The following is an 18,520-nucleotide window of genomic DNA, read 5'->3' as shown; positions in this document are numbered from 1 at the left end:
GTCTGCTATGCATGGATTATGAAGAGGCTAAAAAATTAAGAGTGTTGGCTGACGTTCGTTCTCTCTGGGTCTCTGGCCTACCTCAAAAGGTTGTTGTAAGGACAGTCCGTAGGAGGGGTGGCCGTCTTGTGCACTCCTGAGCTCCTTGAAGGAAAAGCGGGATCGAAATGCACCGTAGAAGACGTCTCGGGGGTGACAGCCGAGTGACGGGAGCGGCGTGCGCGACGCCGGCCACTTGTTGCTTCCTGGCAGGACGCACGCCCCCCCGGCCCCCGGCGCACTTCCACGTTCTGAAGTGCGTGCGGCGTCTGAGTTGCCCAGGCAGGTGGTGTGCAGGCGCTGAGAGAGAGGGAGGGAGAGAGAGGGAGGGCCCGGGTCGGGGTTAGCCGGCGCTGCCTGCCTGCGGCGAAGAAGTGGTCGAGGCCGACGGCTCTGCACACCTAGGCGCCGGTGGGTGAGAGTGGTGAGTAGGGCGGGGGCGCGCCAGGGGCTCCCCTCTGCCTGGCCCGCGCCGGCCGATCAGAAGGGCTGCTGCAGGTTGCTGTAACTAGCCGGCCCCTCATCTGAGCCGCTGCTTTGGGACCCAAGGAGCCCTGCAGAAAAGGGGGCACTCCTCATACCTTAAGTGAGGAGACTAACACAGGTGCTGGCTTTGTGTGTGACACTGCAGTCCTCGCGTTTGGTGACTGCAAGAGCCCGTGGCGTGGCCTGGTCCAAGGGAACGAATCTGTGGCGACCAATAAATGCGTCTACAGAAGCCTTTTCCTTCCAGTAAAGCGTCCGAGGGCTAGAATGACTAACGTGGTTTGATCCAACAAAGCTTCCGTGGACTAGAGAGCCTATAGGTGCGAGCGGTACATTTCATGACTCTCCACCCCTGCTGTTTGCCATTAAAAAAATCCTTATGAAGGAGGAGAAATTGTAATCAGCAGGGCCCGAGAGCCGTGAAATGCACCGTGCACTTGAAGTGGGGTCTACTCCATCTTGGAAATGCTCCACCCCCATGATTACTATGAGTGGTGGGGTTACCCATAGTTACAGACCCTAAGTATCCTTTTATATTGCATAAATTGGCCCGGGCTGGTTCTTGTTATTCTCTGGTAAGGGAAGTGTCTCCACACATGTTCAAAGGAAAATGCACCTCTTTATTGCTTGACCAGTAATGGGAGTAGGTCTGGAAAATGAAACTTGTTCCCTGGTTTGAAGAGTTAACTTTTGGATAGTTTGGTTTCAAACAAACAAACTCCTGGGTGCAATCCAAGATGTGTTGAACTACCAGGTATAGATTGAACTTAATTCTTTGGGATATGTGCTTGCTTGCTTGATTTTTAATAGGACAAACATATACATTATTGGAATTGGAAGACTTAGGTGCTGTCTCCTGGCTCAGACTTGAGAGATGGCACCAAAGAGTTTAGAGAGGTCAGGACACACAGAGATTTGAGTTGTATGAGCTAAGAGTAATTGGTAAATAGATTTTACCTAGCACCATGTTTTTGATCTGAGGAAAAGCTTGAAGGGCCAGCAAGACTGACTCCACTGCTGCCTTCCACATGAGGGAAAATGCAAGGAAAGTGGCTTTATCACTTGCTGCCTGTTTGGTTTTGCTAGAATGCCTCCTGTAGGCATAGGTGTTCTGGGGAGTAAGGGGTTCAGAAGTTCTTTTGCATGTATGTCTGCTTGAGGAGAGTGGCAGTAGGGGCTATAACCACATGTATGCTTGGGTTGCTCATTACCTGAAGAAATATGTGTCCTGTTCCTTTAATAGAGGCTTCATGGCATGTTATTTATTTCCATGGCAAGGAAAGCTTCATTCAGCTGCCCATTTTCACACATTAAACATCTATTAAAGAGACAGGACACATGTTCAGGCTTGTTGACAACCATATTCCTGAGTGCAAAAAGAAATGCTAATTACCACAAAAAAGCTACCATCGAAGTGTTCTTCAGAGGAGGAAACACTGCTTCTCTGCCAACAAGGAGGTATTTATTTCTCAGTAGTTTCCATAGTAGCTGTCACAACTCAGGAGGGGTGTCACTTGACGCTGCCACCACTCTGGATTTAGTTCCCTTGAGGAGGCCCAGAGTACCCTCCCAAGAGCTTCAGACCTCCCTTTAGGCCGAATAACAGGCGTGAGGACCAGGCAGAGTAAAACAAGGAAAAAGTTTATTTTATAGGAGGTCAAACAACAGGGTGCAGAATAATAACAGTAAGTGGGTGAAAAGAAAAAAAATGCCCTTACACGTCTAAATATACTGTCCCTAGCTCACTATCTCAAGTGGCCTTACACTACTCACCCCTCCCTCAGGATGAGGGTTTTTCCCCTGCAACAACCTCTCTTCTTACTCTGCCCTCTGGAAGAAAGAACAGCTCTTCCTGCTGCTCTAGAACTTTTATTCCCAGCCCTCCTCTTTTCCTATTGGTCCATTTTGGCTCCAAAACCTCCCAGGGGCTTCTGGGAGTTGTAGGCCCAGCCTCACCTACTGCTAGCCAGGCTCCCTGGACCTAGTAGGCCTCTGGTAGCACAGCCCAGGTCATGACAGTAGTACCCAACCATGTTTACCTTATTCATATGAGCATATTACTCCCAGGTTGTTAAAGATGGATATTATGCTGTTTACCGCATGAAGAAAAACATATTTATATATGAGATGCTCTATCCACTCTTTAAGTATGACAAACTGGCAGAGAATAAAATGAGGGCCTTCGTGTTGTAGTTGTGAGACTGGGAGGGGGACACACGACTTATTGCACACTTGATTCTGCGAGGAAAACATTAACGAATCCAAAGATACTGCATAACCAAATGCTTTGTTACAGTTCTCGTTGATGTATACTCAAGAATATACTGAAAGTTAAAATATATGGCCATGTGTTGCAGCGATTGCCTGTGACACAGACATTCTGTTCAGTGTTGAATATTACAGTTTATTATCTATCAATATATCTAATTCTCAACAGTCCACTCTGTGTGATTATACTTATTCCCACAGATAGGGGGCACACTCTCCCCCAACAGGTTTTTCTACAGACTCTGTGGGTCTCCAGAAAAATCCAAAAAGTTTTAAAAAATACTCAGGGAGGTTTGAATCCCCCCCCCCAATACCTTTTGAAATGGCCACCACAGGGATCTACTCCAGGCCCCACTGCATCGATAGAGAGGGAGAGGGGAGGACGCAAAAAGTAGAACTGGAGCTCGGATTGGGGAGGATTGGGGAGGATTCCTCTTGCAGTATGAACGACTAAATAGCAGGGGGTTTGGAGTCAGGCTTGGGACTAGGTTGGGAAATTCCGCTCCACGTTGGGAAATTCCTGCAGATTCTGTGGTGAAGTCTGAGGAGTGCAGAGTTTGGGGAGGGAAAAGCCTCAGCTGAATATGATGCCAGAGTCCACCCATTTTCTCCAGGGGGACAGATCTCTGTTCTCTGGAGTTCAATTGTCATTCTGGGGGTCTCCAGGTCCCACCTGGAGGCTGGTAAAGTTAGGCCTAGCAGCACCCTCTGGGTTACTTGATCCCACCCAATGTTCCCTCTAAGCTGTGGAGTCTTGTGAGCAAAAATTCTACTTTGTGAGCCGCTGGCATGAAAGTGGTGAGCGAGTGATTTGGCTGCTGCCTAAATGAGTTTGCCCTGGAGCCATCCCTTCCTGAGCTGAGACAAAAATGTGTGAGCTGTAGGCTAAAAAACTGTGAGCTAGCTCACACTAACTCAGCTTAGAGGGAACACTGATACCACCTGAGTTGCATGATAAAATTGATAATGACACATTTAATAATTCTGTGAGCATCAATTTGTGAAGCTATTAATCTTACAATACAGTTAGAAAATTCTGACATAAGCAAATCAAAGTCCAACATAGTCATATCCTCGATGAGCACACCGGTTTTTGCACTCATTCAGCTTCATGTCTTTTCCCACTCCTCATAACTATGCTTTTTACAGAATAATTTAACTAAGAAGAAAATAAGAAGCTATACTGTTTTAAAAAAGAAACTAAGCTGAACCTAGAGGTTGACACCTTCCAACTTTATAAGACTACTCATGAGGAAGATTGCTGAAATGAGTGCAAAAACCGGTGTGCTCATCGAGGATATGACTATGTTGGACTTTGCTTTGCTTATGTCAGAATTTTCTAACTATATTGTAAGATTAATAGCTTCACAAATTGATGCTCACAGAATTATTAAATGTGTCATTGTCAATTTTATCACAGTGTTTTTTTGTTTGTTGGCATGTATCTGTACACTGTGACCCCTTCTCTGGCTTTTTTGCAACTGTTTAACAGCAGCCACCCTATGAAAGTCAGTGTAGTATAATGGTCAGAGCTTCAGAGTAGGGTTTGTGAGACCCAGGTTTAGATCCCCATCTTGCTGTGGAAGCTCACTGGGTGATTTTGGACCAGTCACATACTTTCAGCCTAACCTACCTCATAGGGTTGTTGTGTGAATAAAAAGGAGGAGAGAATAATGTAAAGTGCTTTAGTCCTCACTGTGGAGAATGACCATAGTTCTCCTCTGTAGAAGCTGCAGGGGGAAAGGAGATGGAAGGCTAAACAAGGAGGAGCAGATAAAGGCTGTTGGGTGGGAAGGAGATAGAGATGCCAACTCCAGGTTGGGAAATTTCTGGAATTTGTTTCATTTTGAATTTTGCCAGAGCTGGGTTGAGCTCCATCACTAAAGAAAAGCGGCCTGATGAAGCTCTAAGAAATGGCAAAGCAACCTAGGCGTGCCGTCGTTGCTCCTTTGGTTCGCACTACAGCTAGTCTTGAGCTCATGCCGTCTATTGTATGCTTTCTTCTGGAAACTCTTCTCTGCACTATGACCACATCCAGAAATCACAACGGATTTCTGCACAACGGTGACCACATCAATCTGAAGAGAGACTTGTACTTTCAAAGAAGATTTTCTCCCCCCCCCCCACCAACCTGGTTTGTTCATTTCAAAGCACAACAGAGATGTTTTGACTATTAGGCATATGCAAAGGGTAGCCACTTTTTTTAGTCTGTTGGCACAAAAGAAAAGCCCAGCAACACTGCCCGATTTTCATACATATCTGAAGAAGTGAGCTGTGACTCACAAAAGTTCATATCAAAATGAACGTTGGCCCCTGCCACACGGCAGGGAAAACACCTGTGAAAGTGCGGCTAATTAGAGCCGCACCAAAATAGAGACACTGCGGGCGGGATCCCATGCATCCGGTGAGCCGCACGGTGTTGCTCCCCGGCACGATCATATGCCGGGGAGGAAGAGACGAGTGGGAGGGGGAGGCTGCCGAACTGCGCATGCTTGAGCATGCGCAGTTCGGCTGGGGACCGGGGATGCGCCGGCGCAAGGACGCGCCGCCGATCCCTAGGCCGCACTTGCCGCGGCCCTTTCGATTGAACCACCCAGTTAGGTGGTTCTTTTTTGGTGCGCTTTTTCGACGGAAGGGACGGATGGGGGACGGGCGCAGCACGATTCCCAGATGTTGCTGTGGGATCGTGCCCTTTTGCTGCGGCCCCGATCTGTCCCTCTCCCAGCCCAAAACCCCTTGTGTGAACAGGGCCGTTGTGAGTCTTTAAGGTACCAGTGGGCTTTTAAAATTAGGTGTAAACTAACATGAGTGCTAGAGATGACAGTTCTTCATAAGAACAGCCATTTTTTTGCTTAGGAAAGGGCATATTTAATTAATATTACTAAATATAGTTGCACTGGTCAAGCTTAATGGAATAAAGATTTTCTCCACTGCCTTTCCAGTGTCCTGCCTGTTTTGTTTGCTGTTATCCTTTAGAAGGGCTTTTCTGAGGTGCAAATTAATTTCTGAAGAAAATCAACACTTTCTTTTTGGGATTATTATCATCCTACCAGTGTAGTAGCTCTGTAGACACCTCACAGTGAGATCCTAAGCAGAGTTATCCCCTTCTAAGTTCGCTGAAGTCAAGGGGGTTTACAAAAGTGAAACACTGCTATAGAAGGCTGCCTAGAGGTCCACTGATTAATGTGGCCATTAGTGTCGTGTGCATTTGGGTGAGCGATTGTCTGATCCCAAGTCATGAGCTGAAAAACATGGTCCTGAAGACTTAATATTCAAAGACTGTATAAATCTTCCCATGTATTTGTTCACTTCATTTATAGTTGACTTTTCTCAATGAGATTTAAGGAAGACAATGCAATAAAACAGGTTAATAAAGTACAACTGCAAGACAGTGAAAGGCTCGTTGAGATCTTAGGAGTCTTGCGGGATCATGGTCTCCAGGTGTTCCTGACAGTGAAAAATGCTTATGCCATGCTGATCCATGCTTCAGTAAACACGAGGCTATATTACAGTAACACTTTACATGGGGCTGCCCTTGAAGATGATCTGGAAACTACCGTTGGTGCAAAGTGTGGTAGCCCGTTTGTTGTCAGGGGCTAGCCAGCAGGGTCATATCGCTTCTGTTCTGCAGCCCCTTCCCTGGCTGGCCATTATTTTGGGAGTTTAATTCAAGATGTTGGCCCTCATCTTCAACGCTTTTGTTCTTCCCACCGGGATCTACCCACAATAGGCCCATTGCCTAGTGTGCATTGGCTACAGCCTAGACTTGGGCCTTTTCAGTGGTCACCCCATGAATCTGGAGCAGCCTTCCAGAAGAGGTCAACAGGGCTCTTAGCTTCCTGGTTTTCTGGCAAGGTTGCAAAATAAAGTAATTTTGGAGAGTTTTTGAGGAAGCCTGATCCTGGGCAAAAAGGGGAATACCCGGCTGCTGTGAGCATAAGATGTTTTTAGATTGGTTTTCAATTTTTAGTATGTTTTAATGCGCGTTTTATCAAATTACTGTTCTTTTATTGGGATCTGAGATACTCAGGAGAAAGACATGCATATAAATATTTTAAATAAATACAAAACAAGGTAATGAAATATAACATATACAGAAAGTATATGGGAGTGCCCCCTCCCCCAGCAGTGTTCTGTGCCCTCAATGCGGGGCCTGTCCCAGAGTCTAGGAACCCTTCAGCTAAGCAGTAACCATTATCACCAAACATGAGACTTGCAGTGCAATCCTGCACAGGGTTACTCTGAAGCTCATTTAATTCATCAGGCTTAGAATGGAGTAACTCTGTATAGGGTTGCACTAATCATCTGTTATCTTCTTAAATGTTTAATTTGTTCTTTTTTATTTTTTTATTTCCGGGGGGGGGGGGGGGGTTGGTTCTCTGGGGCAAATTTTAGCCATGTCCCTACCAGCATGTTTCCTCTTTTTTGAGGGTAGCCGTTACGGTAAACATTTCTTTGCCTATTCTAACAGGAAGAAAGTTGCCTATAGAACACAACAGTGTTTATAACCAGTGGGTTAAAGCTTCCTTCCTGGTTACGGTAGGCCTTCCTTTGCATCTGCTTATGAAGGCAAATTAAAAAAGCAGAACCGTTTCCATGAACATCTTTTCCTATTGTGAACTGTTGTTTTCAAATTGTTGGGCTGAAAAACTAAACAAATGAGTCGTCTTCAGCAGCTCAGTTTCTGCTTTTTGATCAGGTAATGTTTTCTTAGTTAATTTGTTGCTTAAAATTATGTTTTCTGTTACTTGGTCGATAGAAAACAATCAGGAAACCTGTTGAGAAGCATGTTTTGTTATAGTGAGGTTTTGTTGTATTTGTTTGTCCTAAGGTGGTTTGAGGAACAGAGGATGGGGAACAGGGTTTTTGTTGTTGTTTTTTTGTCTCAAAAGGTTGTTTTGAAAAATCTTGATGTGAAGGAATATGGGGCATACCGGTTAAGGAAAAACTAAAGCAACATGTGTCTGGCAACTCTGATTTCCTCTGATGCAGCAGAGGAAGGGGAAAAAATCTTTATGTTTTCTTGGCCTCAGGGAGATTATTTATTTACCTTGGATAGGACTTGCTTGGCACATATGGGAAGTCACTTCACGCCCAGTTTGTGAGTGTCCAGAAGCATCTCCCTTGCAAATGTTGGACTAGGTGGGCTTAAGAGAGAGATTATCTATATGTTAGCTGAGGAGTCGCTTCCTCTTTCCTTGTGCCTGGCAGTGATGCTATTTTGGACATGCTTATTGTTATCAAGTAATGTGCACTTCAGACATGTTAGTGCTGTAGCACTAAAATAAAGCAGGAGTCCAGTAGCACCTTGGAGACTAACGGCATTTATTCCACCACAAACCTTTTTGAGTCAGAGCTGCCTTCATCAGATGTCTGAGCAATATGAAAATAATTTCGGAGGGCAGCCGTGTTGGTCTGCAGTAGAACAGCTGGTTTTGAGTCCAGGAGCACTTCAGAGACCAACAAGATTTTCAGGGTATGAGCCTTCGAGAGTCAAAGCTCCCTTCTTCAGATACGAAATATGAAGTAATGTGAAGCTGGTAACCATTCAAGGTATACATTAAGGATTTCAAAAGGATCTTCAGGCAAGGGTGCTAGCTTAATATTTTGGAAACTTTGATAACCTCTTACTAAAGAAGACAGGCCGTTTGAAATCATGAGGTGGCAAAGAAGCGGCATGTTCCTTTCCCTAGCTATCTTATTAATATCTTTTATGCAAGGCTACAAAAATAATTCATATGCCTAGGCACGAGCATCAGTATTACAGGTTCCAATATCAGATTTCTGTATACCTGGGCAACCACGCCCTGAGATTTTTTAAAAGACTGGTTGTTTTTCAGCTGGCACACTAGCATAATAAATCTTCTCTGAGCAAATTGCCTCTGACAACCTTTAAAAATACTAAGATATATTTTTGGTGCTTCATAGAAGGATTATCCAAACATATAATCTAGAACAAGAGAAACATCAGATCTGAGGTGGGGAGCTGTACTACAGAGAAATGGTTTCGAAATGACCGACACCATTCTCTGCTTGGGCCTTGCCAGTAGACTTGAACAGCGGTATTTTCTGTAGACTCTTGACATTGGGTGGGATTTACAAATGTAGAAAGTGGAAAGTAAAATAAGTAGGAGTCAGTTTGGTGAGTTCTTGCAGATCTGAGGCTTCTAGATCTACAGCATTCTGGTGTGGCCTGAGTGTAAATTTTTCCATAGCTGCCTCTGTTTTTTTGGCAATAGAGGCACCTGCTATTCTAGATAAGTAATCAGTTCAGACTTTTGGGCTGGATTATGCCCAATATTTCCCAAAGTTAAGCTTGTCGGTTCTATTTATTTTATTGGAAGGAATCAAAGGGGCAAATGTCCTAAATTTTGGCTTGCTATCATTTATGTAAAAATGATTTTGATGATTGTATTGAATGAAGATTCAGTGCAAATGCGAAGGCAAGTAGATTAGTAAAAGGACCACTTTTTCTTTCCTTCATGTATTTGTCTAGGTTTCCTGTGGAATGGAGTTGGAGAACAGTGAACAACCTGTTGTTATGAGAGAGGATAACAAACGGTGGCGGCGGAGGATGAAGCCCCACTGTACAACAAGCAGTTTGTCTTCAACAGACTTAATATCCATTGAGTTCATTCTACCTACAGGCAGCATGCTGATCGACATAGCCAGCAACTGTACAGTAGAGCAGATGAAAGCACAGATTTGGATGCAAGCAATAGAGAGGAGTCAGAACTCTGCCTTCTGTCATAAATTCACTCCAGATCAATTTGTTCTTCAATACCAAAAGAAGGGACAGTGGTATGAAATTTATGACAAACATCAGATAATACAGACCCTAGACTGTATATTGTACTGGAAAGTGCTACAAAAGAAGGTAGGCAAAATCCATGTCATCCAAAAGAAAAAATCCACAGAGGAAGTTCAGCAGTTTCAAAAGCAACTCAATTATTTGATTGGCTATGATGTCACTGATATACGTAACGTTCATGACGATGAGCTGGAATTTGCTCGCCGCAGGTTAGTCACTCCACGGACAATTGAAGTGTCCTGCAGAGATCCAAAATTATATTCCATGCACCCTTGGACTACATCCAAACCTCTTCCAGAATATTTGCTTAGTAGAATTACCAATAACAACATTTTTATAAATATACACAGAGGAACAACCAGCCAGAAGATTAAGGTATCCATTGATGACACCCCAGACTTAATCCTTCAGAACTTTTTCATGAAAATGGCAAAAAAGAAATCTTTGATTAATATTCCTGAGGAATACAGTGAGCTAGACTTTGTTCTCAGGGTATGTGGCAGAGATGAGTATATCGTAGGGGAGACACCTATCAAAAACTTCCACTGGATAAGACAGTGTCTTAAGAATGGGGAGGAGATTCATCTAGTACTGGACAGTCCACCTGATCCAAATCAGGATGAAGTTCAGAAAGAGGAGTGGCCCTTAGTCGATGACTGCACTGGAGTCTCAGGATATCATGAACAGCTAACAATAGATGGTAAAGATCATGAGAAAGTGTTCACTATCTCACTGTGGGATTGCAACAGGAAATTTAGGGTCAAGATAATTGGTATTGATATTCCTGTGCTACCGAGAAACACAGACTTGACTGTATTTATTGAGGCTAATATTCAACATGGACAGCAGCTTTTGTCTCAGAGAAGAACAACAGCTAAACCATTCACAGAAGAAGTCCTGTGGAATGTTTGGCTTGAGTTTGACATCAAGATTAAAGACTTACCCAAAGGGGCATTGTTGAACCTGCAGATATATTGTGGCAAAGCACCTCCGTCATCCACTAAGACAAACCTCCAGTCACATGATCCCTCCGGTTCCGATACCAAAAGCAAAACCCAGCTTCTCTATTATGCCAATATTTTGCTGATCGATCACCGCTCCCTGCTACGAACTGGCAACTATGTGCTTCATATGTGGAAAATCCCGGGCAAAGGGGAAGATCAAGGAAGCAACAACGCAGATAAACTTACATCGGCTACCAATCCAGATAAAGAAAACTCAATGGCTATTTCAATTGTTCTGGACAAATACTGCCACCCAATAGCTTTACCTAAACACAGGATAGCTACTGATCCCCGAGGGGACCGGGGTAGAGCTGAAATGCCCAACCAGCTGCGGAAACAGCTTGAAGAGATCATAGCTACCGACCCTCTTAATCCACTTACCCCTGAAGATAAAGAATTGTTGTGGCATTTTAGATACGAAAGTGTAAAGCATCCAAAGGCATACCCAAAGTTGCTTAGCTCAGTGAAATGGGGAAAACAAGAAATAGTTGCCAAAACTTACCAATTGTTAGCTAAAAGAGATGCTTGGGATTGTAGCACTTTGGATGTAGGACTGACAATGCAACTTCTAGACTGCAACTTCTCAGATGAAAATGTAAGAGCCATGGCAGTGCAAAAACTGGAGGGCTTAGAGGATGATGACGTTCTTCACTATCTCCTGCAACTAGTTCAGGTAAGGGAGAATGTCCTTGTCGTAACCCCTGAATGTATGATTCCAGGATCATTGTGAAGACAGAGATATCTTCTTGTTTGCTCTTTCAAGACAGAATACAACAACCATAGCAAAATTAATATAAAATAATGCCATTGTGAGCTCCCTTTCCACAAAAGCACTATCACCCCTTTCTGCTGTCATGCTTTCCATGTTGGAGCTCCTTAAACCTCAGAATAGGGGAAGGTAGGACTACATCTGAGCACCACAGGTCCCTCCTTTACTTCCCTGAAAGACCACTCTGCCTCCCTCTCTGACATTGTACTGCTACCTTCCTCCCTGACCTGTCTGTTAAGCCTGCCTTTTATTTCCTTCTCTGGTCTTCCTCCCTCCTCCTTTGTCCTTACGGAGCCAATCATCTGACCCTCCTTGTTCACTCAATAGCCCCTACACCTGGGTCTGGCTTGGCCTTGCCTGTTTCCCTGGTCCAGGTTTTCCATCTGCTGCCTGGCTCCTGTAGATTCCCTCATCTGCTTTAGGCGGGCAGCCTTTTCCCTGGTGCCTTTCCTTCCCTCTCAGGACCACAAACTAGGTAAATGTCCCAGCTCTGGGGCCGGGGCCCTGAGTCCAGGGGCAGGCTTGCGTCTGGACAGCCATGATGAGCATATTGGCAATATACAACACATGGAAAAGCGCTGCTTTGGAGTTTTCATCAAGTTATAATGAATGTTCTGAAATCTTTGATGGCTCATTTGCAAAAGTGAGTGGCTACTTTATGGTGAAGTCACTGGCTGATCAACATGCATATGTGAACCAGCCTTGTGTCTAAAGTTCTCTTATTTACCACTAGCTCTCTACCCTTGATCAGAGAGCCAGTCATTAAAATGTAGATGTAAGATCTAGGAGACTCAGGTTCTCATCACTCTCTGCCATGGGAGTGGTATAAATATCTAAATAAATGCAGCATTCTCTCCAGTCAAGGTGCATTAATGAGCATTCCAGAGCTCACCGTTTAAAGGATAAATGCTAGTAAGATTAGCTTCTGTTAAGGTAGAAGCAGCCTGCTATGTGTATGAAATTTGCATGCAAAAGTCCTGGTTGAGCTCGGATGGCTTTAATGTGTTAAACTGCAGCAGGTGTGATTTTCCTCATTTCTACATAGTCAAAAACTTCTTCGGGTTTCAACTGGACGGTCATGCAGCTGTTTAAAAGGCATTGAGAAAGTGGCAACCCTTCATGCAAGGAAAGGCTTGGCAGAAGAAATGGGTTTGGAGACAGGAAAGGAAAGTAGCTTCATGAAAAGCTGCAAGAAGTTATCAAGGGACGTTTGGATTCAAAGGAAGTTGCCAGCTTACAAGGACAGGATGCAAAAGTTATTGAATTTGGCAAGATGCTTACAGAGTTATGTCCAGCATTTTTTCTTTCCCTTTACTTGCCTTGGAGGCTAATCGTGAGGGGGAAATCTCCCTGTTTTTCTTGTAACATTAGCCTTGTGAATAAGTTCACAGATTAAAAAGGTAAAGGTTCCCTTGCTCGAAAGCCAGTCAGATCCGACTCTAGGGTTGTAGTGCTCATCTCCGTTTCAAAGAGCCAGAGCTGTCTGAAGACATTTCCGTGGTCATGTGGCCGGCATGACTAAACACCAAGGTGCACGGAACGCTGTTACCTTCCCACTGAAGTGGTACCTATTTATCTACTTGCAATTTCTTGCTTTCGAACTGTTAGGTTGGCAGGAGCTGAAACTAGAGATGGGAGCTCACTCCGTCATGCGGCGCACTCGGGTCTTGAACTGCTGAACTACTGTCCTGCCTGCCCGTAAGAGCCAACCAATTGACAGTACAAGGTACCTGGAAAAGCAAAAGGTTCTCTGGAAAACCAGGGCTATGTTGACGCTCTGGCTCCTTGAGGCACTGTAGCTCAGTGGAAGAGCCTCTGTTTTGTGTGCAGAAGGTCCCAGGTTCAATCCCTGGCATCTCCAGTTTAAAAAGGCCAAGCAGTAGGTGAAGTGAAAGACCCTGGAGAGCCGCTGTCAGTCTGAGTAGACAATACTAAGCTTGGTGAACTATTATTCTGCTTCAATATAAAGCAGCTTCATGTGTCCCTTGAGATAACAGGATCCACAGTTTAAAATCCTGGTTTGTATGGAGAAAACCAGGTGTGAACTGGCCATTTAAGTTGCTGGGCAAGTTCCTGGTGGGCCACTGGCAGCCAGGAACAGGATGTCAAGCCCAAGCAGCTCTTCTAGCACTGCAGGAACTGCTTGGCTCAGACCCTTCCGCAGCAACAGTGGTAGCGCACTAGTTATCTGTTTGGTACTGCTACCAGTGGCGATGAGTGAGCTGATGCCCATCAACAGCACTGCTCAGTTCCTGGGCCATTCAAACTTCCCAGTCTGCGCCTGGGGAAAACAAATTCCTGTTTGCCCTAGGACCTGCTTTGGACATCATATCAAATTGGAGTTTGATTTTATGCTTCTGAAACAAGGGACGCCTTCACTCATGTTCCATGCAAGGGGAGCAGAGAGGGAGCGTGTGTAAATAGGAGAGGGAACAGATTTATAACATCTGGATGCAGCATAGGTAAGGATCAAGATCATAGATACAAATTCTGCTTTCTGGTGTGTTTTAATTAGGGTGGAAACAAAGATTGCCTGTGAATTATATTGGTGGGCTTGTTTGTCCTGCTAGGGAGAGCTGACAGTTACATGACTGCAGCTGGAATGGATGGACTCATGTTTTAGCTTTACTGCCATTTTTCGTTTTAGCCTACGGATGACGGGAAGGAGGTGATGGTTAAGGATTGTCTCAGCACCATTCCTAAGAAGAGCAGAGCAGTAAACATTAGTACTGGATACATGACTCTGCATGTTTACTTGATTCTAAAATTAGACCTGCATACCCTGTCATTAGAATTTGTACTTTCTAGATGTTCTGTGCTGGTTAAGTTTGATATCTGAAATTTAAAAAGTGATGGGGCACTGCAGCATCCTTATTTGAATATTTTATGTAGCGGGAGATAATATCATAACCAAATTAACATCAAAGAACACTTTATTTCTAAGGAATTCCTGTCAGGATGAAAAAAAGGAGATAGTCACATTGGCCCATAAGGAAAAAAACCCCAATAAGAACAACAGTATAATAACTTTTTATTGGGACCAACCAAAATACAAAACAGAGAGCATAAACTAAAAGTCTTCTTTGTCCCTTTGATCTTTGGTGCATTTTGTACCCATCACCACTGATTAACTCTGCAGCTCCTCCTGGCCTCCATTGCAAGAAAGCTGCAACTCTGGAGTCTTTCCTCATGTCCTGAAACGTTGTTCTTCCCTTTATCTTCCCCTACTTTTGTTTTGTTTTGTATAATCTGATGAAGAATTCCAGAAGAGCCAAAAATCTTGCCCTTGCCCATTTTGTGATACTTTGATTTTTAGCACACAGCCTGTCCTCTTGGAGGGGGAAGTGACACAGGTAATTATGAAGGCAGCTTGCTGAGTTTTGGGAGGTAAATGGTGGCAGAGCAGGTAGGGCAAAGATGAGTGTGGCTGAACAGAGTACTCAAATTATATTTGGTTTTGTCTTGGCATGTTTTGACCTTTGAGCCTTTTATACATGCTCATTGTCTTGAGGGAAAACCTTCATAAAATAATGCCTGATGAGGACGTTCTAGAAGGGGCACAGGGCTCATAGCAGTTGAGATTCAGTGAAAGGGGGGTGGTGCCGGGGAAATCAGCTTGGTCAAGCCCCTGAGAGTATAGAGAATCCTGGGGAAGGAAACTTTGAGGGGTGGGTTGTGTTTTCCAAATGATTTCCTCCTCTAGTGATTCCTCACAGGGCCTCAGTTTGTTCTACCTGTTTTGCCTGTATTATGATCCCCAAACCCTTTATTCTAAACTTTGGTGTAGTGGTTAAGTGCGCGGACTCTAATCTGGGAGAACCGGGCTTGATTTCCCCACTCCTCCACTTGCACCTGGCTGGATGACCTTGGGCAAGCCATAGCTCTGATAAGAGCTGTCCTTGAAAAAGAGCAGTTTCTGTCAAGAGCTCTCTCAGCCCCACCTACCTTACAGGGTGTCTGTTGTGGGGAGGGGAAGGGAAAGGAGTTTGTAAGCCGCTCTGAGACTCCTTCTGGTAGTAAAGGGTGGAATATAAATCCAATCTCTTCTTCTTCTAAACTAATTAATTTTTTCATTCATTCATTATTTATTTGTTTGATACATTTATACTCCACCTTTCTCCTCAGTGGGAACCCACAGTGGCTTGCATCCTCCTCTCCTCCATTTTATCCTTGCAGCAACCCTCTGAGGTAGGTTAGGTTGAGAGAGTATAGCTGCCCCAAGGTCACCCACCGAGCTTCTGTGGCATGAGTGGGGATTCAAACCTGGGTCTTCCAGATAATAGTCTGATACTCTTAACCACTACACCACACTGTCTCGCTCGCTTCAGTTTTTGCTTTTATGCATAGTTTAACAGTGCAGAATGCAAGTGATTTACAATGCAATACAAAGAAGAGTTACATCCTTTGAAACCCATCGACTTTGGTGGAATTAGAATATTTCACTCTGTTTAGGACTGCACTGCTAGAAACAGTTTCATTGTCACCTATAGGACTTAACAAGCTGGAATGCAGGTGTGGTGGGGGGAAATGACAAATGAGAGTACCTACGTTTTTGACTGTTGGACTGCAATGGGACAATGACTAGCAGTGCCATCCCAAGCAGAGTTGCATCCTTCTAATTCCTTAGAAGTCTCTAGGTTTAAAAGGGTATAACTCTGTTTGGGCTTGCACTATAAATCACTTGTACGCTGCACAGTCAAACTATAATTAGCCAATTATACTTAAAAGCAACAGTGGATTTCAGTGAGATCACTTTAGATTAAATGGTCTGGGGAACATATTATTGCCAAATTTGCTCCTTTGCACAGAATCCAGTAAATGCCCGAGATTTTAAATAATACTAATGCTAACAAACTATGCTACTTGGACTAGTAATACACTGTACCTAAAAGCTTACTGGGCACCTTGCTAACATTTATTTGATCTTCTCTCAGAATAAAGTTCCCAAGTTTTAACAGGAATTAGAGGTTTACAATAAATTGGACCACCAACAGATACTTATAATATGCTCAGTTGTGCTGATGTTGGTGGAAGGAAAAATAACTGTGTACTCTGAAATGGTAAGCAACAAATAAATGTAGGTTTTGTTTAAAAAAAAAATTACAAATATGATGGTTTAACTTTACAGGGATTTTTTCAGTCTTATACCAGGAACAGCTCTCCATTATCTATTACATTGTGTTCATATTATTCAGCGACAACTGAAACAGTGCCTCAAATGTGCTCTTGCTCCAATGTTGAGAATTGTTCCATTAACTAACAAATGTTCTGGGAGAAGAGTCATATTAAAATGCAGTGATGAAACTGGATAAAGTATTACACTATGTGAACAAATCAGTATTCACTGTTAGCAAATGTATGTTGTTCATGGCCTCCAGGCAATCAACCAGAGTTTCTCAGTGTAGTGCCCATGGGCAACTTGGTGCCTGCTGCTTTTCCCCCTGGCATCCACTGAACCTTTCAGAAAGTGGGTGGAGCCATTGTAAGGCAGGGCTTGTTACTGGCTGCCCTCGTTCAAAGGAAAGGATTTTCCATAGTTGCAGTAGGAAGAGGAGGATTCGGAGGACTGGTAAACACCTGGGCTTTCCTTAGCCAGTGTGTGGTTCCATTCCCCTTCAGGCTTGGCTGACTGTTGCCATTAGTTTTCTTTGCAGAACAAAGAGAGCTTTGTTCTAGTCTTCAGATCCCAGAGAACTGGGCTGTTGCATAAGAGGAGGTGAGTTTACAGGAGCAGAACCCACTCCAGGCTTGCTGTCCTCCCAGTGGCTGGACTGTTCTTCTAACCAAAGTACAGATAATACTAACCTTGGCTGACCAATGGCTAGATTTTGAATAAGATAAGCTTCATGTGTTTAGCATGGTTGCCATGCAATTCTTTTGCAAAGCCAGAAAGGAGGTATTGTGTTTGGCTATGCCTTCTGTGGCAGCCATTTGAAGGTTGCACTCACTGTTGTATCTCTAGGCTGGGAAGGAATCAGCAACAGAGGCAGTAATGTTCACAGAAGATATATTTATTGGAACACAACAACTAAGCAACTGAACAGAGCACAACTAGTCCTCAGTAACTCTGGTTACTCTTCCAGTAATGGTCACAAGACTTGAGCCTCTTATTTGTAGAGATCCTCTGGGAGTTGGCTATAAAGTAACAGTATCAATATACCACACTTGCCTCCCCCCCCCAAAAAAAAATTCCAAAGGTACTTGCAGGATCAAAAAAAGTTGGGAACCTAGGGCATTCTTGTGGTGCTGTGGAATTCCTTGGACTAGTATTGGTGATAGTGGTATTGGGAAGAGTTGCATTTTGAAGTTATGCTGGAGCCCTGCATATTCCTAGATTAGGGTCTGGGATTGTGCGATAATTACAGAATACCCAATTCCAAAAACTGGAACAGTTGGCAGAGTTACAAGCTGATGTACAGCAGTAGCTAGACTTTAGAGGAAAAAAACAAACCTCTTGTTCTCTGATGCTTGTTCCAGCAAAGAGTTACTGTTATGTAGTGGGTGGTCGCCCGAACAAACGATAGACTACGTGGTGGTGCATAGCACGCTTTATTCAGTACACAACAAGAAGAAACACAAACGGCCGGCAGGCCAACTATATACAAACCTGGGGACACCCCCCTGGTCACCATTGGTGGGTTTGAATCTCCCGCCATGGTTCCCATTGGTTCCCCAGTGTAGGGCTAGGATCCTAGTCCCCATTGTTGTCCAGGACTGAAGCTCAGGTGTGTGTGCTGACCTCAGGTGGCGGTCAGTGGACACAACATCCCTCCCCCCATAGTCCGAACCCTCCCCTATGAGACATAGTCTTTAAGGTACGCTGGGGGCCGTCGCACCCTCGCGGATCGTCTGGGGGCCGGAGCTGGGGCCTCCGGGGTTCGGACCTCCGGGGCAGAAGTCTGAGGTGGTGCTGGGGCCTCTGCGGCTACTGGTTCGGGCTCTGGGGACCCCGCATCCGCTGCCGGGGGCTGGTTATCCTGGTGTGAGTCCTCTGGTGCGGGCAGGGTTTGTTCTGGACCCTCGTTAGGACCCTCTTCTAGCTCTGCCCGCTGCTCCGGTACCTCTGCTGGCATGTGATCAGGCAGCATTCGCCGCCGGAGCTGGTCGATGTGCCGCCTGAGGCCCTGGCCGCACTCTGTGGAC

General features: G+C 44.6%; 1 protein-coding gene across 1 annotated transcript in view; it reads left to right on the top strand.

Moving 5' to 3' along the window:
- Window positions 1-428: 428 nt before the first annotated feature.
- The window catches only part of PIK3CG (phosphatidylinositol-4,5-bisphosphate 3-kinase catalytic subunit gamma), a 53,636-nt gene continuing 35,544 nt past the window's right edge, over window positions 429-18,520 (top strand). Inside the window, exons 1-2 of the mRNA XM_015409547.1 lie at window positions 429-463; window positions 9,290-11,281. Coding sequence (XP_015265033.1) covers window positions 9,302-11,281 — 1,980 coding nt within the window. The 5' untranslated portion in view covers window positions 429-463; window positions 9,290-9,301. The remainder of the gene's footprint in view (window positions 464-9,289; window positions 11,282-18,520) is intronic.

Source organism: Gekko japonicus, unplaced genomic scaffold (genome assembly GCF_001447785.1).
Source record: "Gekko japonicus isolate JY-2015 unplaced genomic scaffold, Gekko_japonicus_V1.1 scaffold1374, whole genome shotgun sequence".
NCBI lineage: Eukaryota > Metazoa > Chordata > Lepidosauria > Squamata > Gekkonidae > Gekko > Gekko japonicus.
This window is presented reverse-complemented; position numbering and strand designations above follow the sequence as displayed.